The sequence below is a fragment of the Asterias amurensis genome, chromosome 1 (genome assembly GCF_032118995.1).
Source record: "Asterias amurensis chromosome 1, ASM3211899v1".
Classification (NCBI taxonomy): domain Eukaryota; kingdom Metazoa; phylum Echinodermata; class Asteroidea; order Forcipulatida; family Asteriidae; genus Asterias; species Asterias amurensis.
The window spans coordinates 17,246,620-17,271,456 of NC_092648.1; the positions used below are offsets into that span (position 1 = coordinate 17,246,620).

Genomic DNA, 24,837 nt, shown 5'->3' on the forward strand with positions numbered 1-24,837 from the left:
CCGCGGGATGTCTCGGCCTTTATTATAGATGTTGGTGTGACTTGGTGTCGCGGTTTAAGAAAGTGCAACGAAATTATAGAATGGTTTTGGTTGGTATCTAATTCTGAGAAAATTTGATATCATATCATTCCATCATATCAAAATAGTCAAAGAGAAAAATAAATAACTATAAGTCATTTACCTCGAGTGACAAAAACATTAACAACAAGAATGAAAGCAATCGGTTCATGTCTGAAAGGCCAACCAAACAAGCTGAACATTTAAAAAAAAATCAATTTCAATAATTGAAAAAGGGAAAAAATTCAAGGTGTTTGATTTTAAATTGATGTAACTTTTGAAGATCTATGCCTTCTTTCTTATTTAAAAAGACTAAAGTCGAAGCAATCATTACTGGCATGTAAATAGCTAGAATTTATAAGTGGTTGAGTGCAGTACAGGTTGAACTGATTTTTTGTGTTGAAGCAAGTAGAAACCATGATCTTTTTATCAAATGTCTTTGTAAGAATTTCTTACTAACTATAAACGACAAAGATCTAAATGCAGTAATAGCAAGAAAACATGTTATTCCCAGACTATCCGAGACGGCCGAATAAATAAAAATCAAAACTGAAAATTTTCAAAAACTCAGGGAATATACGCGGTGGTTCGAAATTATATGGCCTTAAATGGCCTTAACCATTTCAGAGGAGGTGAAAAAGGGCCTGGGGAAATGCTAAACAGCCCAGCGTGAGCGATGTCAAACCAGAACTCTCTGCGCCTAAATGATTGCAGTGACATCACATAGCAACCACCTCTAAGTGCTTGGCAACTGCCGGGGGTTGTGTTTTCTGCAGCATGATGTCATAACGTCCTTTGTGGCATTGTCAAGGAGTCGTCGCAGGTTCCTTAGTAGTGTCATACAAGCTGCTCCTAACCTACAAGCATCTTCTTAAGTTACATTTGAAAGTATATCTGTTTTTGGGGCCTGCCATTTGTTTTGCATTGTTGATGAGAATTTTTTCCTTTTTTTTTTAAAGATTTTTTTCTTCTTTTCTTCATGAAGACATTATTGATCGCCTGTGTTTTAAGGAACTGTTTCTCAAATTTCATACACTCTTTGAATTTGTCATTTCCTTGACGTTTTGGGGGTTAAAATTTCATTCAAAAGGAATGATTGTTAAAAATTTATGAATTTTGTAAGCAAGTTCTGACTTCTGTAGAGATATCTGTTCAATTTTGTTAAAATTTCATTGGGATGACTTTCAAAAATTTGTGAATTTTGTAAGCAAGTACCGACTTCTTTAAAGTTGTATGTGTTCAATTTTAGCCTTTGTTCAATTTTACTTCATATGACGGATTGTCCAATTTTATATTCTCCCACCTTTTTGATAGTTATGTTTAAATTAACAGAAGTATTGACAGCCTTCAATGAGATATAAATATCTTGTCCTGAAAGGCTTCTCATAGAAGGCTGTATTAAGCGTGACCTTTTCAGTTTGGAATGGTTTACCAACAACAACTGATAAGCTTTGTTTTTCGCTGGTTCGGGTGGTCATGAACATGTAGTATTGAATAAGTGCAGTTATGAGCCTCCGTTTATTGTGAGCGGCGGCGATAGGTCAATCCAATGTTCGATAGGGCTGTTGTTGGGTCCTCGCAAGAATTTTTTTTATTATTGAATAACCATTGGATGTGAAGGGATCTGATGGTCTGACGCCTGTCCAGGCTATCAGTTTTTATTTGTCTGAAGTAAGCTTGTTTTGTTTTCTACATTGGTTCCTGAACGTCTGTGCTTAATATCAGCCTAAGCAATGGTTGTTGTCGGGTTTTTCTATTTTGGCCCATTGTAACAATTTCTCATAATTTCTCGGAAGGAATCTAATGGTCTGACGCCTGTCCTGGCTATCAGTTTTTATTTGTCTGAAGTAAGCTTGTTTTGTTTTCTACATTGATTCCTGATTGTCCGTGCTTATCAGCCTAAGCCATGGTTGTTTTCGGGTTTTTCTAATGGTCTGACGCCTGTCCAGGCTATCATTTTTTATTTATCTGAAGGAAAGCTTGTTTTCTTTCCACTCAAAAAATTCCTGACCTTTGCATACCAACCTCAGTCATGGTTGTTGCCATGTTTTTTACTTTTGCTCATTCTATCAATTTCTCATCCAAAAACCCATCTAACCCTGAACTTCAAGTCTGCAAAATAATCTAATTATCAGTCTCTTCTATTCTCCCCCCCCCCTTCTCCTCTATCCACCTTTCTCCTCATCCTACAGGAGTGGTTTGACGGACTCCTGAAGATTACCCACAACTTCAAAGCCAACAATGTGTGCCCAATGACCAGCCTAATGAAGCAGTAAGTCAAGACCTAGGTCAGACCTAGGTCAATGTATTATTATGTCGGAGGGGGGAATGCGGCAATGTGAATTCTCACACCCTCACTGATGGCTCCTAAGTAGATGACTCCGTGACTGCACACCTGACAGGAAAATTATGACGAACGTTAATGCATCCTCAATTATATGAGGGGCTGGCAGCATTAATCTTTGACAAGATTTCATTTACATATATTTAATTCGGGATTAAAAGTAGCGCTACTGCAGTGGATTTTTTTAAAACTTACTATGACCAGATTTATTGAGAATGACAGTTACTACTACCACTTTACTCGACCCTATGTAAAATTTTAACAAACAAAATATGAAATCAAAAAATTGCCACAATTATTTTGTTTAAATCTTGTGGGAGGTAGCAAATTAAATATAAATGTAGCCATATATGTAAGCTTTATAGTGGTGTACAATGTTAACCAGTTTATGAGAAGTAAACCAGTTGTTTCAAAAAATAACCTGGGGTGGATTTCACAAAGGTGGTCCTAACTTAGGACTAGTCCTAGGCAATGCTGAGAGATAGGACTGGTCCTAAGTTAGGATGAGTTACATGAAGCAAAATTCTCAAGAAATGGGTAGAATTTAAAGGTTTTTTAAACTCAAGCAGAGTTGTTTTGAATGAAAATGCTTTTTCAACTTTTTACAATATACTTGTTTATAGTTTAATTATAATTTTGAAACATTTAAGCGTCCCAATGACAATACTTTGGCAACATTTGTAGGGGTTGCTTTGTTATACCTCCATGCCGCAATAAAGTTGCTGTTTTCCTTTGGTCTGTTTTTGTGCAGAATATACAAAACCAGTCCTCCATGGTTGAAACACTACTTATAAAGCCATGCCTGTCATTGCCCAACATAAACAGCTTGAGCCCATCCATTACTGGATGCCCTTTATTCTTCCTCCATGCTTTATGTATCCCCATGGAATGCCCTACTGTAAGGGTTACTGTATAGTTGTTATCCATAACTGTATTGTTTCAATAATTTGTTCCGACATCTTGGTTTTGCAGCAGCTTAGACCACATTGTGTTTTTTATCTTCTTTAGATTGTTTCTATTTATTTATTTTTACCCCATTGAACACTCCACTCCACTCTTCCAAGATCATTCTATACTTAGACTAAATGCGGATGAATGAACAACACAATGACCAACAAGGCAGAGAATTACCTCTTAGTCCGACCCGCTGCACAACTCAGGCGTGTTTTGCAGCGTCCGTGTAATGTGAACCATCTATCAAGTAAAACCTTTTTGAATAGGAGAGGGGGAAGCCGACCTATGCAGCTCTCCCCTTTGGGATGTCCATTGACTTCTTCAAGTCAATAAATCCTGCAACACAAGACGAAGTCCCCGACGTGTTTTCTATTGTGTGTCGTCCCCCTCCCCATAGATGCTCTTTTAGAGAAACTCTGTCGCATCGTTGCTAACAGTCCCTCTCTTTCTGTTTTTTGTTCTCCTCTCCTTCCTCGATACCCAATTGCAGCTGGATGAAGATATGCTTTCAGGTGAACCCGAGTGGCAATATACCTGTGCGAAACCTCACCAGGACCTTTGCCTCGGGCAAGACTGAGAAGATCGTCTTCAAGTCCCTGGAGGAACTTGGGCTTCCCTCAGGAAAGGTTCGGAACTTTGGGGAAAAATAGCTATATACAATTTCTGAAAATTTATCTGTGTGAGATTTTACCAAAGTCACGTCTGTTTTGATGGTTGAAACTACAAAGATGGAATATTTTCTGTCATTGTTTTTCCCCAATTAATGAGTTTAAAGGGCCTCCCCCTTTGGTACGGTCAGACAGAGGATGCGAAATGTTTCCTTCTATTTTCTCTTCAATGCTCAAACAGGAAATGACAAACCATGCTATTGAATTAAGAAAAAACAACAACTTTTGTCAACTCTAAATTCAGATAGTTAAGTTTGTCCTAAGTAATTGAGCGATAACGGCCAATAGCGTTTTGTACATCATGAACATTCTTGCCAGGCAATTTCAAAACATTTAGGTGTTTTTCGAAGGCCACACAATTGTGAAGCGTGGTTCATACTTCCTGCAAATGCAAGTTGGATACGACTTTTGACGTCACAAAGTTGCAACGAATGATTCGGAAGAATAGAGATGTGCCCAAATTCTGCGAAACATTTGCTGCGCAAACAGCGCTGTGATGTAAACATTCGCTTCGCATTCGCTGTCACGATGAACTGGGTTTTAACCATGGCATGGGAGACTGTTGAAAGTGTTAATAAACTTATTTTTCCTGTTGTCTTTTCAGAATGATGAGATAGATCCTCAGACATTCCCATTTAGCAAATTCTATGATCTGTATCACAAAATCTGCCCAAGAACTGATATAGAGGACCTCTTCAAGCAAATGTAAGCTGGCTCATCCTTCCTGGCCTTTCTGGTCTTCCTCATATTTCCTCAAAATGATCAGTAAAATGTCTTGCACAGGACTTCATAATTATTAAATGAATTTAATTTTTATAGACCAAGACAAATCAGACAAACGTTACAAATTAAGTGTTTGCATTTAAGAAAGGTGTCAGCTTTATAGATAATTTTCAGAAATGTAACTTCTCAGCTCATCAGATGACTTCCTTTGTTTCCCTCTTTTCATTTGGCGTCAATGAAAGACTGGGAAAAAAAACACGCTGCACAAAGTTGTGTGTGGTACATGCAATTTTCTTTCTTTTTGGGGGGCAAAAACAAAATTTGAATCTCTGACATTTAATCAGCTGAGCTTTTACTTGATTTGCTCAGTTATAAGAACAGGGTTGTTTTCCTCCGTCGCACCTAGAATGTCTTAAACTCCCACTCTGAAGTCCTCCAGGACTGCACAACAGCCCACTTTTATTTTCAAATAACCACAACTCAATAACACGTCTTTTCACACTTGCTTTCAGTTTTGAATGTCAATTGTTGTTACGTATGTCTCTGTCTAGACAGCCACCTATCAATGTCTTACTGATTAAAGGCCGAGTCACACTGCAGAGAAAACAATAACGATCATGACGCAAAGAGAGCGCATTCTATTGGTTGAATTGCTCCACGCAGAATATGCACTGGCAAACCTGTAGAAGTTTGAGATCAATCGGCCATCTGGGTCACAAGAAAATAGTGAAAAATCAATGACACATTTTACATGAAATCGATGCCAAAATACTCACTGAGTTATTTCTCACTGAGTTATATCACATTTCAGACAGAAATATTCAAGGCATGTTTCCTATTAACATAATATTCGTCGTAGGTTTTATGTAAGTCATATGATCTTCGCAATTTTTGTTTCTTCCCAATTCTGTAAAATAAAGAAATAAACAGTCCTAATAGTTGTGAGATAAAACAACAATGAAAGAAATTTGTAGAATGCTGTTATGTTTTGTTTTTATTTTTTTCTCCTCTGGACTACAGGAGCAAAAGTGATCAAGAGGGCCTGACAGTAAGCGAGTTAATCGAGTTCCATAATGAGAGACAGAGAGACCCGCGACTAAATGAAATACTCTTCCCATTCTACGACCGTGAGCGTATTCTTCAAATCATCAACACTTATGAGAAGGACCTGGAGTTTGTCAAGAGAGGTGAGAGGAGGGTATCTCAACCCCCCCCCCCTCGAATAAAATTAATAAACCAAAATGAAATGAAGATTGATTCTAAAATTCGTGTTAGAAAAATGAAAGAAAACTCACCAAATGTTGACTCACTAACATTCTTTATCCCCCATGCAAATTTCCATCTATTAATTCTTTGCAGTACAACAAGCTGCCAAAATATAGAATTCGAACTGCCTCTAGCTACCGGGCGATCACGGTGGTCTAGTTGGTAAGATGCTGCTCTAGATTTGCAAAGGTTGTGGGTTCGAATCCCACCTGAGTAATATGCCTGTGATTTTTTTTCACAGGACTCGGGGAAAGTACTGAGTATACAGTGCTAACACACATCGGTGTATATGGGTAAAACAAAAATAAATATTCTTTATCCCCGTTGCGAGTTTCCATCTATTGAACCCTCTTATAGTCGCAACACAATTTGTACTACAAGAAAGGCACGTATATCAACATGAAGACGACTTCTTCCAATGAGAGTTTTTCTCCTGTTCCACCTGGCACAACTGTCTTTTTTAAGGGGACAGTGAAGTTAATTACCCGGAACTTTTAAGAGGGGGATTGTAGATGCGATCGAGGGGAGGTCGTCTCTCTGCCCAATCCACCTGTCTCCATTTTGCATTTTCCAGTAGTTCATCAACAAGCGATGCATACTAATGATCGAGGGTTGGTCTTCCTGTTGATAGTGGAGAGTTGTCGATATTCAACCGCCCTCCCCCCCCCCTCCTCCTTCCGTCCCCCACTCACAAGCACTCTAACGACGATATCCTAAATGTCAAATACTTCAGTGGGTTTTATTGTATCGTCATCAGTGAAGGCATTGTATTGGAACATTCAAAACAAATTTTTAAAATGTCTTTTTTTGTGACATTAAAAACCAATTTGTATACATTGTAATGTCTGTTTTGAAATGTCTCAACATTTAAAAAAAAAAAAAAAGTTATTTTGAAACATTAGTCAAGGGGTGATGCATCATTAGCAATGTTTGCGAACAAGCTGGACCCAGACTAATGGTGCTGCTTACAGCGGAATTCTGCACTTCTTTTGGCAACATGTAATGCACAGAATTTTACTTCTATGGATATTACTTGGTAGAATTATATAAATGCCAAGGAACAATTATAGTTAAGTGTCTAGACACAAATGCCATTGACCGACATTCAAACCACGTTGTTATGACTCAGCCCCCAAAACTTGAGTTCAGTGCGCTCGACCACTCAGCCACGACGGGCTATTATTGGACAATTTATACGGAGTGCATCTTCATTTTTGTCCCAATTCATCTTGGAAAAAGCCTTAAGGGTATTTTTACAAGTTATCTATAGACCTTTCTGCTACATTGTCACAGCCAGGGTTTTGGCCAACCAAGCTTGGAAAACTATGGGAAGCCATAAATGCAAAGCAGAAATAGCCACAGTTCGGTAATAACATCACACAAATATTTGAAAATAGTGGTGAATTTGTTGGAAACAAATCAACCAATCATGGGATGTATTTTTTTGTTATTTGATAGTTTGCAGAAATGTTGAATTTGGTCACAACATCTGTGAATTGTGTTAAATTGTTATGCGCTCTCTAATAGGCTGGTCCTGGAGAGAGCACAATAATAAGTTCAATAAATTATTATTATTATGAACAGGATTGAATGTTTTGCTAGCATTCAGCCAACCGTGCCAACTATCACATTTTGTTTATCAACAATGGAAAGATGCATCCTCCCCAGTGTCCAATTTTGACTGATTTAATGTCTAATGATCAATCTTGGATGCCATCAGAAAATGACTGCGTTGGTCACGGTGTGACTTAACTCATTACTATACTTAGTGCTCCGTTACTTTTTAGTTTGTCAAGTTGCTAGAGTTACTCAAGAGACATGTTCCAATGTGCACAATTTTATGACTTATAAAACACTCAAACTTTCATGCTCAGTTTTCTTGAAACACAACTCTTGAAACACATTAGTTGCTTGTGCCCTGACTCTGTTTAAAAGCTTCCATTACATACATCTTCTGGCCACTCCACAACATTTACAATGATGTGTATTTTGTCTCTTTTCATTTTATTATATAAAAAAAAATTTGCTTTTACTCAGATCAACTGAGTGTGGACGGTTTATGCAGATACCTGATGTCTGATGAGAATGCACCAGTGTTCCTTGATCGGCTTGACCTGTACCAAGACATGGACCAGCCCCTATCTCACTACTTCATCAATTCATCTCACAATACGTACCTCACGGGGAGACAGTTTGGTGGCAAGTCCTCTGTGGAGATGTACCGGCAAGTCCTACTCGCTGGATGCAGGTTAGAAACCACGCATGATCAATGTCTTCCTACTTTAATCTGGTTTATGAATTTTGATTTCCTTCAGAATATCAACAAATTTGGTAATTACTCACAATATTTTTAGCATCAAAACTTACCATGGAGAGCTGTTGATGATAATTACAGAAAATATTTTGAGAAACGACTCCTCTGAAGTAACTAAGTCTTTGAGGAAGAGGTAATTTATCACTTAAATATTTGAATCTGAGAAATTCTTCAGGCCTGAAACCCTTTCGCAGGCATCTGAAAGCACACAATACCCGTCTTTGACAATTACTTAACATGTCCATTGCCTTAAAAGCCAAGGTATACTTTTGGTAATTTTCAAAGACCAGGGGTGGATTTCACAAAGGTAGTCCTAACTTAGGACTGGTCCTAGGCAATGCTAAGAGATAGGACCAGTCCTAAGTTAGGATGAGTTACTGGTCCTAACTTAGGACCAGTCCTATCTCTTCGCATTGCCTAGGACTAGTCCTAAGTTAGGACTACCTTTGTGAAATCCACTCAGTATCCTCACTTGGTGTATCCCAACATATGCATCAAATAACAAACCTGAAAATAATGAAAGAAAAAAATCAACCTTGTTGCTTAGAGCTGTGTGCTTTTAAATGCCTGAAAGGGCTTCATGCCTGGAGCCTTTCTCACATTCAAATTTTGTTTGGGGAAAAATAACCTCTTTCTCTAAATCTACATGTACATTACTTCAAATGGTGTTGTTTCTAACAATGTTTTGTTGTATCAACAACTCTCCAGTGATCTTTACCGAGTAATTTTTATTGTCATTAATGTTACGAGTAATTACCAAAGGTCTACCCTCCCTTTAATAGCCTGAAAAGCCCCATCAAAGCCCATGCAATATGTAGGTCAGCCCTTCTATTCGATTATAATTTTCCTACTTTTTTCTTTACCAAGGGCCAAATATTATGTATGTATGAAACGCTAAGCTTTGCTAACATTGGAAATCGTACACCCCCCAGAATGCTATGTGATGTATGTATGTTTCATGTAATGGGTCACCCGCTAATTTTGAAATTAGTAGTATAAAGGTTTGTACGTATTGGAATGGGGCCAGGAACATAAAGGTCCTGGAGCAAGATTCTGCTTGGTCCCTCGCCACTTTTGTTTTTTCTCTCAATCAGGCAGACTGGCTACAGGGTGGAATTTCTAGGGTGACACTTGAAATATTCCGCTGGCTAATTTACTAACTGTTTGGAATGTTCAGATTTGAATTGTAACAGTTATTGCATTACTGGTAGTAATTAAATTAGCTCAAAGGGAATCTTGAGAGCATTTCTTTTATTGAGAGGTACGACATCCAGTCTGATTTCCGTGGGGGTTTTTTCTTGGAGAAAAATCTGATTTTTTGGGGATTAAATAGTCTCAAAAGTTATGTAATGAGTTTTGGAGTTTTGGCAAAGCGAATAATAACACCAGATTTGAGCTCTGGTGTTTCTAATCAGCAGAATGTGGGTTTGAGTCCCAGTTGCGACACACACGTGTGTTCCTAAGCAAGACACTATACCATTACTGCTTCGTCCCTTGGATGGGACGTAAAGCCGTTGGTACAAGGTGTTGTATAATGCACATAAAAGAACCCAGTGCACTCATCGTCAAAAGAAGGGGTTCGCCCCGGTGTTTTCGCCTGGGTTTTCTGGTTTGAGCTGCAGCATAATGCACCACTGCACTTTGTAAATTATTACATGGTCCTATGTAAAGGAATAGCTAAAAATGTACCTCATACTTCAAAAACGTAGCTCCACATACACTGAAGGAAAAAGTACTGAGCACTTTCATATGCCCATCGGGTGTGATAAACAGGCATGATATTCTTCCAACTTCAGTCTGATTTTTGGGGGATTAAATAGTCTCAAAAGTTCTTGAAAGCCTACACCATGTAAAAGTGGGTGCGTTCGATAAGCTTCCCCTGGTCGACCCTGCGGTGCTCATTCGGGTGAGCCCCTGACAAGAGCTAATCAGACGATCACACGCCCTCTCATGGTGATGTCGTGCACCTCGGGCCTGCCCCAAGTGACCCATTCCACAAGCAAGGCACTTGGGGCTGACCCGGGTGAGCCCCTGGAATGACGTCAAAGCTATTTGAACGTACCGGGGGCAGACCGGGGTCGACATGGGGAAGCTAATCAAACGCACCCTATGTAGGTCAGTCCATTGTACTCAATAAAATATTCCAACTTTTTTTCAAGAAACAATTATCCTGCCTGGATAAAGCGCTATATAATAACCATGTATTATGATTACTATTATTAATGTGTTTTTATTTTATTTCTTGACTAGGTGTGTTGAGTTGGACTGTTGGGATGGCAGGAATGAAGACCAAGAACCAATCATTACACACGGTCTGGCCATGTGCTCAGACATCAACTTCAAGGTGTGACATTTGTCTACATTGTGGGTTTTTTCCCCCAGCATGTTAAATAATCCTCTTCAGCATTAGCGATATGTGATTGACCCACCTCTCCCAAATTTGACTTGTCATGTTACTATGCAGCCCTATAAAATGGCTGTATTTAGGTTCCGTTTTAAAACATTTGTGTTCTGTTACCCGGTTATCATTTAAGTTAACTTATATGAGTGCATACCCTTTACTACTGGAAGGTGTGACACACACACACACACACACACACACAGAAAAAAACCTTTGTAAATTGGACTGTAAATATATCTTGAAGTACACAGCTCCTTGCGCTTTTATGTGTCTTACTGTATTTCTTGTGACAAAGCAATTTCTATGAATTATAAACAATCTGACCGTGAGAACAATTCAGCAACCACAATGTCTTGAGATTTTCAGAGAAAAACAGCTATGTTTGGTGTGCTTTGTTAGTATGCATAAGAAATGAGCGTGGTTGCCCGAGCGCTCATTGGGTAGTGGGTTGGGCAGCCTGCACGCCAGAATCGCACGACGTTCACTATCCAAAATATTTGTACAAATGAATCACTCTTCGTATCTTCTTCACCTCTCTCCACCTACCTGGCTTAGGATGTCATCATAGCTATCCGTGACACAGCGTTTGTGACGTCAGAGTTCCCGGTGATTCTGTCCTTTGAGAATCACTGTACTAAGTTTCAGCAGTACAAGCTGGCCAAGTACTGTGAGGAATACCTGGGGGAGTTTGTGCTGAAGGAACCACTCCCAGAGCATCCGGTAAAAAAATCAATTTTTGGAATTGCTTTAATATGTTTCTGTGATTGCTCATGTAATGGACCCTTCCCATTAAATATGCTTATTACATTCACGCATAAGTACATACCCTATTGGTTGGCAAACGCCATAGAGTTGTGCACTAAGCAGACGCGCAATGGTGTCTGTGTCATGCACCCACTAGCCGTGTACAAAACAGCGCGATGTTCCCTCATTTTGCCAACCAAAATGTAAGTGCGCACGCGCTATGTGCAATTTACATATTTCATGGGAAGGGTTTAATTTTTTGCGGGGAGTCTTGATTTTAGACTTCAAGGACTGGACAGCAAAGGGAACTCATCAGACTGGCTGAAAACTGAGAAGAGTGGAGATAAATCATCAGGGGTGCAGGGTCGCCCCAATGGCTGTATTGTGGTGCAGGGTCGCCCCAACGGTCGTAATGATGATGATGATATTTCTGTTTCCTCTTGATATAACATACTTGTATTGTGGCGTGTCGTGGCCGAGCGGTTTAGAGCACGGGACTCAAGCTCTGGTGTTTCTGATCAGAAGAGTGTGGGTTCGAGTCCCAGTCGTGACAGCTGTGTCCTTAAGCGAGACACTTTACCATTATTTCTGCGTCGTCCCTCTGATGAAACGTAAAGCCGTTGATCCTGTTTGTTGTGTAATGCATGTAAAAGAACCCATTGCACTGAGAAGGGGTTTTCACTGAGAAGGGGTTTGCCCCGATGTTCCTGGTTTGATTGGCTGCAACTTGCACCACGGCACCTTGAAAACCATTCCTTGGTGCTATTCAAAAGCTGTAAACATGGCCATGTGACAACCTTTCAACCAATAGGACTGCCTAAACTGTCTGGGAATTTTATGAGTATTCATGTATTTATTGTAATAATTATCATTACACTTAAAAAGTTTCTTCTCCAAAGTTACAAAGATATGTGTTTTCTCCATCTTTAGCTGGATGCGGGAGTTCATCTTCCCTGTCCAAGCAAACTGAAGAGGAAGATTCTTATCAAAAACAAGAGACTCAAGCCAGAGGTGGAGAAAAGTGAGTAACAGTTTGAGTCAATAGATTCCAAATCTAATTTCAAGCTAGGCAGTAATAAAAGGATTACTTTGAAAATACTTGGGTCCTATTTCATAGCTCTGATTACCATGGAATTCTTCTCTTATAGGCCATAAGCAAAGAATTCCACGGTAAGCAGGGATGTGAAAGTGGGCTCTGTTTGCTTACTGCCAGCATTTACAAGATTCCTTGAAACAGTGAAATGTACAGTGGCCTTCACAGTGACATGTACAAGATCCCATGAAACAACGATATGTACAAGATCCCATGAAACAGTGACATGTACAAGATCTCATGAAACAGCGACATGTACAAGATCCCATGAAACAGTGACATGTATTTTAATTTTTTTTTAAATTATGATTTAAAAGGATGTATTTTTCATTGATACAAGAAAACTACATACCGGCAATTAAAGGATTTGGGTACTTTTTGTGACACAAAACACAATGTCCATAGATTTACATTAAACTTAAATGATAGTAGAAAGCGGTCCTTACAATATTAGTTGCTGAGGTGCTGTAGGTTTTGAGAATTGAGTAAAACAATGCCATGAAAGTACGTTTTTACATGCTAAAATAAGTTTCGTCTCGTGATCACTGAGACAAAAATTATTTTCATGACATTGTTTTACTCATTTCTCAAAAACTACAACACCTCAGCAAGTAATATTTTCAGGGAAGCTTTCTACTATCATTATCTTCAAACTGTGTTAGTTTAATGTAAATCTGTGGACGTTGTGTTTTTTGTCCTACAAAAAGTATATAGACCCTTTAAAATAAGATGAAACAGTTCCCTAATGAAACCACCCTCACGTATTGAAAGGAGAGATGGCAAGATTATCCCACTTGAACTGATCTCTCTTCATGGGCGGGGAGGAAGGGGGTGTATTTAATAGAGTTAGGGATAATATATTGGGTGAAAATTGTGTGACATTTGTTTTAAGTTTTTGGACTATTTGGATTGATTTCAAGGGCAACTTGAGCAGCTGAGGTTGAAACCAGGAGCCATCTTGAATCCTGAGGATGAAGAAGATGAAGAACCAGAATCAGGTAAGGTCACCTCAAGAAAGACTCTAAGACTCTCCTCATTAAGTAAATGGTGATGACTCCTCTCCTTTGACAAAATCGCCTGTATCATTCTTGAGCGTACCTCTCAATCAATGTGATGCATCAAATATTTACGACAAAGCCGCAAAATAGTGATAGTGACTCTGTATTGAGTTCCAATCAAGAACCAAAGATCTTGCTCTTTTTGATCAAACAGACCACGACATGTTTTTTTTAACCTACAGCATTCTGATACTGTTTTTCTTGTTGTCTTTTCTACTGATACACGGACAGAAAAATGATATATATTTGTGGATGTTATATCTGCATGTGCTTGGTCATGGTGGAGTTTTGTTGTTGTTTTCTTTCTGTGTTGTAACCCGTTTGCTTTATGTTTTTAACGTCAGGTCTGACATTGTTGTATTCCTCCATCTGTCCCTGAAGACATTGTTCTGTACTTGTTTCTCCTTTTTTTTCTTTATTGTTCTTTGGACTGAGGGGTGGGGGTAAATGCCGCCGTGCAACTTCAAGAGTAAAAGATTTAGGAGCTTTCTAAACTTGAAATTGTGACCGCCAAGTAATTTCTTTTTTTTTATGTCTAGGACTGAAGTTGGTTTTAATATTTTATTACCAGTGGATCAAGTTATGAAATTTTTTGCCGTACTTCTCAACATCTGCTTGATTATTTTTTTAGGATTTCGGTCTTTTATTTGGAATAATATTTCCACAAAAGGGTTAATATTGCAATTGAAATTTGGGTATGGCAGGAGACACTGAATGGAGTCATTAGACAGCAAACTTTCGAAAACCTCTTGGATATGAATCTTGTGCAGCAGGGGTCTGTATTATTATTATTTGGGGTTATAAACAAAAAAAATTGACAAGAGTGGGATTTGAACCAATAACCTCCGGATGTAGATGTGCCGGCACTTCACCAACTGAGCTAACTATCCCTATGTTTGCGTTCTCCCTAGTTTGTCAATATCGTTTTGGGGGGTGCCATCATACAACCATTAAGTGCCTTTATTATTTTATTTTTTAATATAGACTATTTCATCAACAAATTCTAAAAGAAAGGGAGGTTTTTTTTCCTCATTACCAGTCAACTTGTGACTCAAACTCATTTACCTAGAGTCCAATCTCATTAAACAGTTGTTCATGACATCCTCCCCTTTCTCTTTGACTAGAAAGCTACCATGAAGTTTAATCAAGTCAAGTTTGCCAACCATGGACCCCAAAATCAAAATGATCTTTGACTAGTTTGTATTCCCCACGCCCAACTTTTCTGGCTTTGTATGCGCATTCCTTGGATGGTTATCGTTACAGTTCCTTTCCATCCAGGTATAGTTTTTCAAGAGTTTGACATTCAACTCTCCTTGGGTATTAATATGTCATGATAGAGAAGTACAAGTTGACTGAACACAAAAATAGATGCATTTATACCTTAGGGATAATAATATTGGGGTGGGGAGGTACATGTAAGATCTTAGACTGACCAAGGACATGTGCATGTGTGTTCGTATGTCGTTACCCAATTTCGTATGATTTGTTCTTCATTTTTTTTGAAAGTGTATACATCTTTGTCATTCTTTGTTTTTCCTTTCTCCTTCAAGAATGCACTCTCACAAAAGATCACTTTTTTATTATCACACAACAAAAGAACAGATTTATTTTGTTTTGAGCGCACAATTAAAATGCGCTAATTTGGGAGACTGAATTGGTAAACAAATTAATTAAAAGCTAAAAACTTTCTATTTTAAAAAGACCATAAACGGGTACTTTGTAATTCTTTCAACAAAAGTCAATTGAAACTGATTATGTTTTTCGGGCGGGCTACAAAACATCCTGAGAAGGTTATTTCATGACCAGAAATACTGTGTTGTTTTTTATCCCATTTAGATTCGGTGTCATGTACCAAGAATCCGGTGTCTATTTATTTGTGGAATAAATAACATATCCCCCCAGGCTGTCAGGTTGTTTTTGTTTTCCTAAAAGTGATTACCATCGTTTTGAGTCATCATTGGTTACCATTGGAAACAGATTCATCGTCATGGTATATTTCCTCCCATTTCCCCCCGTTGTCTCTTTGTTGCTAACCACGTCTCCATCAGCTAACCATTTCATTACAGATGCAAGATGTTACATAATAACCTTTTTATATCCCCCTCTCCCCCCATTTTGTTCCTTCTTCTTCTTCTTCTCGAATAACACTGATCCACCAAATCGAACTCTGTAACCTCAGTCTGAATGAGCCCTTATTTATTGTGTAAACAAAAACAAAGCTAACACCATATCCAATCATGTCAACCTGTTTGGATTTTAATAATTCTTTCTTCCCTTCACACCCTTTTCTCCTTTTCTTACAACCTTTGCTTTTTTTTAAATCCGATATCTTTAACCACTACTATATGTTTATGCACTTCAATAGACAGCGATTCGGAAGATGATGTTCGCCCACCTTCTGCTAGTGTCGCCAACAAGCGCACACGCAGACAATCCAAGTTATCTGGTACATACATGTATTTTTTTACATTTTGTCCACTATTTTTTTTTTTTTGTGGTCCATATTGACCTCTATTTTTTAATTTATTTTTTTGGCCTGTAGAGTTGATCATAAACCATCATTCGGTGACCGTTCGTGTGTGCCTCATTCACTTCATTATAGCTGCATGGATCTGTACATATTTGTTACAAAACAACATGTTGTGCATCTTTCGGCCTTTATTAGGCCCTGTACATTGGGTGGATGGTTTTTTTGTTCTCCATATCTTCTCCTACCTCTGACTTTACTTATTCTACTTCTCAAAAAAAAAAAATACACTGTCGGGATAATTAAACCTTGAAAAAAAAAATGCTATGACTGCAGGAAAAAAAATGGATATTACAGTTTCGTTTCCTTTTTCCTCCTTTTTTTATATTGTATCATTTGTCATTTTTTAAGAAAAAAATTGAAATGGTTTGATGTTCGTAAGTTTGGTAATTACTGGGTTGAAAATAACAAAACAAACAAGTTCACCTGTGGACTTGATGGTTAATTACTGTGGAATATTGTATGTACTTTGTCTTGCTTGTGAGTCTGCTGTTCTATAGCTACAAAAAGCTACAAGTACATGTATTAAGAAAAAAACTATGTGCTGTTTAACAGTGGGTAGACGGGCTTTTTGTTTTTTGTTTATTTCTTTTTTCATTGTACAACTTTGTAAAAGTACAGATGTTCTTTAACCTTATGTGGTGCTGAAAATGAAGATGTTGTACCAGGCGGCTGTTGCCTGCCGTATTATCAGTGCTACCCTGCGGCTGTTTCATGTCTGAGTATTAACAGAGCAGTTCTTGTCATTTTTCTGTTATTGCTTATTGTCGCTATTTCTACTTCTGTTGTTCTTCTCTCTGATGCGTCTTACAACTGACTCTGTCAACCGATTCCCACACAGTTGAAGTAAAGTCAGCATTGGTTAAAAAATTATTATTTAAAACAGTTTCCCCTCTTATTTGTGACTAGATTTTCAGTAGTTTTCAACACTTTGGAGTGGAAAAATAAGTGCTATATAATCCCTCGATGACAAAGTCATGCATACTGTGAACCTTTGCCTTGGTAAAATCTGTTACCTTCTGTGGCTTTTCTCTCATTTTGTGGGAGTAGTTAGAGAATAATACTTGCTCCCAATCGTAAACAAATCATCTCACTCAAGCTCTTGACCAATCTACGCATCTTTATTTTTCAACTCACTGGGCTGTAGGAAACACATTCATCTACCATAGAAATGATCACCATTGCCTTGACAACACAAGATACATAAAGAATTTATAAATATTAATATGGATAGTCTTACAGGAAAAAACATGCTTTAAAGAATGAAAAGTGTTTAAGTGAAGGTATGTTGTTCTGAACAACATACCTTCACTTAAAGGAACATTATAGAATTGATAAGAAACAAAAATCGTGAAAATCACAGATTTACATCAAACTTACACGGTCTAATGATGATGAGTATAGAAAACATCCTTTGAAATATTTCTGTCTGAAATTTCAGATTTGATGAGAATTCTTTAATCTGTTTTTAACTATTCTCTTGTACCCAGATGGTCGATCGATCTCAAACTTCTACAGGTTTGTCAGTTTATGTATATGGTGGATTACATAAAGTGCTTACTGCCAGCAACTGTTTTGTTAGCAAAACCAATTCTGTAATGTTCCTTTAATCACTTTTCATTCTTTAAGCATGTTTTTTTTCCTGTAAGACTATTCAGATTAGTATTTATAAATTTAACAAGCAACGAGTAGTGGACAAGAGCAGGGGAGCTGCGATCCTGTGGACAACTATAAAAACAAATTCTTACATTTGTTAAGAATTAAAAACAAGAAACAACAGAACAAAGAGTAGGATTAATTTGATCTTTCAATCAATCTGAACTTGTTGCTGGAGAATGATATTGTAGTTTGTTTTCTAGTCCATGCTTGTATCTTGTAAGAGTAATGGAAGCTGTAGCATTACACTCCTGTTGCTTTGTTTCCACAGGCTATGCAAAAAGTTTAAACTAAACATACAACCCATTTCTAGATAAAGTTGTGTTTGAGGGGAAGTTATAACAACAAATTTAAACCACAAGTAAAGTGCATTTAGAATAGACCAACCAATTTGGGTATTTTCCAAACAGAACAAACAAAAAGATAAACAAAAGAAGGCCTTGAAAATTTTATTAAGTAGACCCCTTGCATATGACGTTACAAGACCCAAACCACGCCCTCATTAAAGTCACCTGGAAATAGAATTTGTTTTCTGTACACAAGTGGTTTCCATTGTTTTACCTCAGGGATAGCGGCCCGCTGAAAGGGTCTGTAAAGGTTTCCTCAACTCTGTTCTCTACTGATAATTGTTTTTTCTTTCATTTCCCCCATTCCATTATTGAAACTATTTTTACTTTTTGGGAATTTCAAGTCTCATATAATCTGACATCAGCCATTGACATTTTGTAATACAAATTTTCTTTGGTAAATGGGTTTTCCTAATGACTTACTTGGAGTCCTTGATTTATCGACTGCAACCAATGTACAGTCTTTCATCACAGAAAGCTTTTAACATATTATGAGGTCATTGGCTTCCTTTGACATTGTGATGTTTTAATGTTACCAGGTCATTAATATAACTTTCTTCAAAGTATGTTCCATCATTGACCGTGGCTTCCTATTTTATACCCATGTAATCTTTCAGACTCCCAGGATAGTGGTAATAGTAGCGAAGGTGCGTAATCTACAATCTTCAGCACAACATGTACCGGTAGTCCATCCTGACCCCTGACACATATTTCTTAAAGGATTTCCACTCATAATATGCACTTTTTTTTGTCACTACCTTTTGAAATTGGTATCCAACACTGGGTGATGGCCATCAGATACACAAGTCAAGACTAGGCATGGTATTCATCCTACTGAAGTCTGATTTCCGGTTCTTTGTGAACGGTGATAAAATAACCTGGATAGTCTACTAAAGCCTGTTACATGTGCACATGTAGGTCAGCACTTGTAAGGGTCAGGGGTCGATTTCACAAAGAGTTAGGACTCGTCTTATATCGAGTACGGACGAGTAACGCGTCTTAACTTAGGATTAATCTTAAGTTCCGCATGCTACAGTGCAGGGTTGGGACTCGTCCTAAGTCCTAAGATTAGTCTTAAGTTAGGAAGAGTTTTGTGAAATCGACGGCAGATATCATGCCTGTCCAGCACAACTACAGTACACCTTCGTGATCGTTCTCTAAATGGTTGTTATTCCAGTCCTAGTAATGACCCCCTACCCCCTTATCCCGAAACGTGATCACCACTCTGTGAACAGCCAGTGCCTTTTGTTTAAATTTTAGTCTAATTAGTATGAACACTTGTACACAGTTTTGGGCCTCTATGGTAGGCATTGTGGTGGTGAAGTTATCATCGGAACAGCACCTTTGTAAATATTTGTCATTTTCGTTTTGGGGTCATGATCGTCTTTACCTACATTTCATGAATCTGTTCTGTCTTCTATGTTTACTTCTACACGTCTGAGAACTGTCTCTTCCATGATTCTTGTTACATTGGAATCTGACAATTTTTCTGTTGACCTTGTTTTCATTTTCATTTTTATTTTTTAACAAATGCATTATTATCTGATGAGTTGTTGGTTTTTTCCCCCATTGGAGTTTCTGTTCATTTTTTTGTTCCATCACGAATTCCGTCAACTTAAATGAACACTTTGCTTTTTGGTGCCATCAACATTAAAATGAATGAATTGGATGTTTTACCATTTTCCAGCTAAGAAAAGTAAAACAGTAAATAACAACAAAGGTGGGTACAAGTTGTTTTGGTATTGAACGAAGACTAGCACCTGATATTCTGGTCAATCTGTTTTGAGTGTCTGAACTTGAGTGGGTGACTGAGCTACTAATTCTGGCCGATTATACTTTTAACAAATTACGATTGTGTAAAGCTGCCTCAAATGGAGCGACTTTGGCTCTGCCACTGGCTGGATTGTCAGCAGAGTAAATCTAGCCAGTAGCCAGTTACCAAAAGTTATTGTTATACCTCGGTAACAAACTGTGAAGTTTGATTGGTTGAGAACCAATCACGTGACGCGCAACAAAAATGCATGTTACATGGCTCGACGGGCCGGGTAACATGAAAAGTGATGTACACCGGTGTACATCACCTTGATCGTTCCCAGCGTTGGTCAATTTCCAGTGCTGTGTACGAAACAACCGTGGGTACGAGGGAATTGTTTCTTGTTCGTCTGCTAATTAAACAATGAATAGTCTGGCGTAATAATGTTTGAAGATACAACAGAACTTTGAGAAGAGGAATAACAATTATACAAAGGTATAACAAAACAATTGTTTATTCATACTGCCAAGCTCTCTAAGTGGGTATTTGACACGGTTGCTTACAATCAGAACAATTTCTGAATTTCTTTTCAAATAACATTGACTCTGACAATTTTCTGAACATTGTTCTTCAGTCACATTAAAAAGCTACGATCAAAGATTGTTTCTCAAAGAAAAGCAAAATAAACCAAAAATAACCTAACCCAGAAAGTTGAGGGTGGGAGAAACATAACAGGTTAAATTCACAACTAACCATAACAGAGATTTTATTTAAAAAAATATATACACTTATTGGATGAATGGTTAAGTTTGGTTCCAACTTGGATTTTTCTCCTCTACACTAACATTTTTTTCCTTAATAATTCCGCACCTCTGGCTATCGGTTCTCTTGATCATTTCTCAGTGATTTGGGTTTGATTCACTGTTTGGATTTTTACTCTTAAAACTTTCTGGTAGTTTTCATTTAAGGTGGTTGTTTGTGGGGTTTCCGGTTTGTCCTACTTGAGTTTGAAATGCGTGTGAAACAGGGACAAAACATTAACAACAGTATTATAATAAGACTATTTTATTACTTGTATGCTTAGAAAACTCTGAGGAACCACCACCCGAAGGTAATCATTTACTTTTTGTTCATGTTTTGATTTTCTTTTGCTCAATTTGTTCTTTTTTTAAAGTAGTTGGTTTAATGGAAGAATGGGAGGTGGTATTTTTTGTCTTTTTGTAGGTGTTTGGGGTGACTAAAACAAACATGTACATTGGGTGGTAAAAAGTGACATTGTAATGCATTCATTCATTTATTATTGGTTTATTCTTTAAAAATACAAATTCCCATGGCGACCGGAGGTCAAATTACTGGAAAATATACAGAGATTAAAAATAAGAAGAAAAAAAACACTATTACAAATTTAAGAAAAAATTGTATAAGGAGAGGCAAACATTTACAATGTGATAAACAAATTAATTTAAAAGTTGCGAAACAGTAACTTGGATATAAAAATGGATGTTAATTGAACGGGAGGTGTTTTTTCGTATTTTTTTAAGTGTTAGGGGGTGACTCTAACAAACATAAACATTGGATGATTAATGGTGCCATTGTAACATTAAGTAAGTATTCCACTGTAACAGCAGCAGATTGACAACAATGTGGAAGGAGGGTCGGCCATATTGTTCTCTCTGGTAACCAGACTTCTCATGTGGTGTGGTTGGTGTATTGTGGGTCATCACCAATATCATAAAAACATCATGGTATTAAGTTCAATTACAATCACCTTCAGTAATTCTTTTAACGTGTCTATTTGTTCTGGCAGTTTTTGAGTCTTGTATGACTTTTGAAATTGTCGAACTGTGGGGGACTGTTTTATTATCATTAGTGGTGGAAGTTGTTCTACTGTGTCAGAATATACAGAAGGGAATGCTTCTGTTGCTATTAACAGGCCTGTAGTATGCTTCGTTTGTGAAAGGGCAAGGGCACCAAGGCATTTTCTCCTTGATAAAGGGCACCCTAGGTTGAAATTGTAAATTTCTCCTGCATCATTTTAAGGGCGCCAAAGCAATTGCCTTCATTACCTCCGTGAGGTATCAGGCCTTGATTGAGTAAAAGTAAGGACCTCAAATACACGGCATATGAAAATAAAATGTTGAATAGTTTTCAGATGCTGTCCACACACAATAAAAACGTGTAGACTACCTATCACAATGGACTTCATTCACAAGCACAAATTGGACGATCTAGGCATTGAAAACACTGAAGCTGAGTATGGGAAAGTTTATGTGTCATTTGTCCGAGGGAGTCGATGGGTTTTATTGATATTGTGGTGGTTGATAATATAGGGGAAGCTGCAAGCTAAATTGGAAGATGCTCGTTTTTTCTGAATGAGGTTCGTCATGGGTGACAAGTGCATAAAGCATGCACCCTTCTCACCACTGTGGCCCTGGTTCGATTCCTGGCTAAAAGGTTGTTAGTCCGGCAGCTGATTTCACGGAACGCTAGGCTCAAGTTAGGACGAGTAACCTTTCCTAACTTAGGATGGGTTCAATTCGTCCTACGTATTTGGATACGGAACTGAACCCGTCCTGAGTCCTAAGATTAATCCTAAGTTAGGAAGAGTTTGGTAAAATCGACGGCTGGCCCTTCGGGGTTACCTTCCTACTACAAAACCAAACACTTTTGATTGCTGGCTGGGCGCCACGTTCATAAGAGAAGGGGTTCTTAGTTTGATTGGCTGAATATTGCACCAGGCACCTTGTAAACCATTACATGGTGCTATGTAAAAAGGAGTAGGTCTCGTAATATATTTGTGGAGGAAAAACACCAGCTTTACGACACCTGGCTTGGAAGTTTAAACATGAAATGACTTCAACTCGTGTAAACCTATCGCAGAACAGTAATGACTAGTAAAGCTGTTCAATTCCATAAATAACGTGAACATCTCCAACGTATATTACCCAAGGAGAATTTGTGCTGATGTCAAGTAGCTGTGGAGATACTAAAGTAGTTCCAGTTGTATTTTTTTTCTTTGGGCATAATCCATTATGTCCGGGACTTTGTCTGGTGGGTAATTATATCACATGTCAAATGAAATAACTTCTCAGGTTGTTTAGTAGCACTTTATGTTCACAAATTAAAGGGGCCAATTCATCCTGTTTCCCTAAAAATTCAGTTCATTGCATGAAAATTATTATCTTAGTTGTAGGGTTTACACCCTGTACATGAAACAGGTCTCAGCGAGTGCTTGTAGTTCCGGAAAGAGCCTGTGGTGTTCGGGCCTTGTTGCACGAGGCAATTTTTACAGGCAATTTGGAGGCAACCAACTGCAGTGCAATGGACCCTTCCCATGAAATATGCTAATTACATTCACGCATGCGTACAGACCCTGATGGTTGGCAAACACCATAGAGTTGTGCACTAAGCAGACGCGCAATCGCGTCTGCGTCACGCACCCATTAGCTGTGTACAAAACAGCGCGATGTTCCCTCATTTTGCCAACCAAAACGTTAGTGCGCAAGCGCTATGTGCAATTTACATATTTCATGGGAAGGGTCTATTCCATTGTGGTGGCGCATGAGTAATTTTTCAAACAATGTCTTACGATCTCCGAGCAAAATATGCGAACATTAAAACGTGAATGAGTTCTCTTCTTGGAGATTGCCTGGAACTGACTGCCTGTAAAATGCCTCGTGTGACATGACCTTCACAACTCTACGTTTCCATCAGTTTGCTCTGACCAGCTTTCTGCCTGAAAACAATCAGAGCATGTTGATCCAAATGTTGAGCTTTTCATGTGCCAGGAAAAGGGGAGTAATGCTCTACACCCTTCTTCCAGGCACCTCTTTTTGAGGAAGTTAATGTCTGATCAAAAAGAAAAAATTATACAGAAATATGTGTTACAATAAAAAATGTTGGGACATGTCTTACGGATCCAGACACTCATTGTTTAAAAAAAAAAGAAAGAAAAAAAGGCAATTTAAAATTGTAATCGAAATTATGCGGTCAAATCAGTCAAAAATAGTGTTGAGCATTTTTACAAGCCTGTAGTCTTGATCATGTAAACAAATTCAGAGGCGTTCAAATGTCCTTCAAGAACTTTTCATCAAGTATGAGAACTTCTTGGGTGAAATTAGTTGAGGGATTTTGGGGAATTGGAATGGCACCTTTAAGCATTGGCATAATAATTTGCACTTTTCATTTTAAGTGTCTCGTAAGTTTGTGGGAAAACTGGTTGTTCATCTTGATTTTGTGAGAACTTACACATTCGGTTTTGGTTAAGCTCATACAATTGTCATGTTCGATTGGGGAACAGGGCTAAAAAAAAAGAGATTTTTTGTTGTTGAATATCTTTGAAGTTTACTTACCCGTGAGGCAAGTATTTTGATTTTTTCCCTTCTCTGTTAATTTTTTTTTGTGGTTCTTGTTTTTCTTTCCATCTGTAAGTGTGACTTGTGTGAAGACTTCTGAGCTTTGTAGATTTTTGATTGTATTCTTAATTCAAAGGGAGTTTCTTCAATAACATTATTTCGTCGTCATCTGGAATGGACAATTTTCTTCCTAGTGACTTTTATAACATACTCTGATTTCTCTTACATTTTGAGGTGTGCTAACTTTACCTTTTTATATACATACAATGTAATAATCTATGAATTCAAACTTGCCTAGATGCCGCCATTAACTGCCATTTTTGACCAATAATGTACCAATATTTTTTCCACACAAACTTTTCCAGAGGCTGTGGAAGACAAAGAGCTTAAAGGTGGGCCAGTTTTCTTGAGTATTCTTCTGCCGCCATCTCATTTCGTATTCCATTTCTTCAATTCAAATTTATAAACATTCATCCTGGTGCTTCAAGGCCTTTTTCTCACTGTATAATTTTTGAGTTGTAAATATTTTTTTTTTCAGCCCGTCTTTTTCTCCTGAACTCTGTCTTTTGATCTCTAC

At 38.0% G+C, this 24,837-nt stretch overlaps 1 protein-coding gene across 7 annotated transcripts in view; it reads left to right on the forward strand.

The window, feature by feature from the left end:
- LOC139947976 (1-phosphatidylinositol 4,5-bisphosphate phosphodiesterase beta-4-like) overlaps positions 1–24,837 on the forward strand; it is a 146,475-nt gene that overhangs the window by 91,007 nt on the left and 30,631 nt on the right. For 2 of the 7 annotated variants that reach the window (XM_071945907.1, XM_071945925.1), the window contains exons 6-18: positions 2,250–2,329; positions 3,846–3,981; positions 4,628–4,728; positions 5,767–5,933; positions 8,050–8,260; positions 10,577–10,670; positions 11,283–11,447; positions 12,402–12,492; positions 13,485–13,562; positions 15,988–16,068; positions 18,770–18,799; positions 20,990–21,016; positions 24,626–24,652. In XM_071945907.1, the coding sequence (XP_071802008.1) occupies positions 2,250–2,329; positions 3,846–3,981; positions 4,628–4,728; positions 5,767–5,933; positions 8,050–8,260; positions 10,577–10,670; positions 11,283–11,447; positions 12,402–12,492; positions 13,485–13,562; positions 15,988–16,068; positions 18,770–18,799; positions 20,990–21,016; positions 24,626–24,652 (1,288 nt within the window). Of the gene's footprint in view, positions 1–2,249; positions 2,330–3,845; positions 3,982–4,627; positions 4,729–5,766; positions 5,934–8,049; positions 8,261–10,576; positions 10,671–11,282; positions 11,448–12,401; positions 12,493–13,484; positions 13,563–15,987; positions 16,069–18,769; positions 18,800–19,839; positions 19,873–20,989; positions 21,017–24,625; positions 24,653–24,837 lie in introns of all 7 variants that reach the window. The other 5 variants (XM_071945932.1, XM_071945949.1, XM_071945916.1 and 2 more) reach the window with 4 other exon arrangements.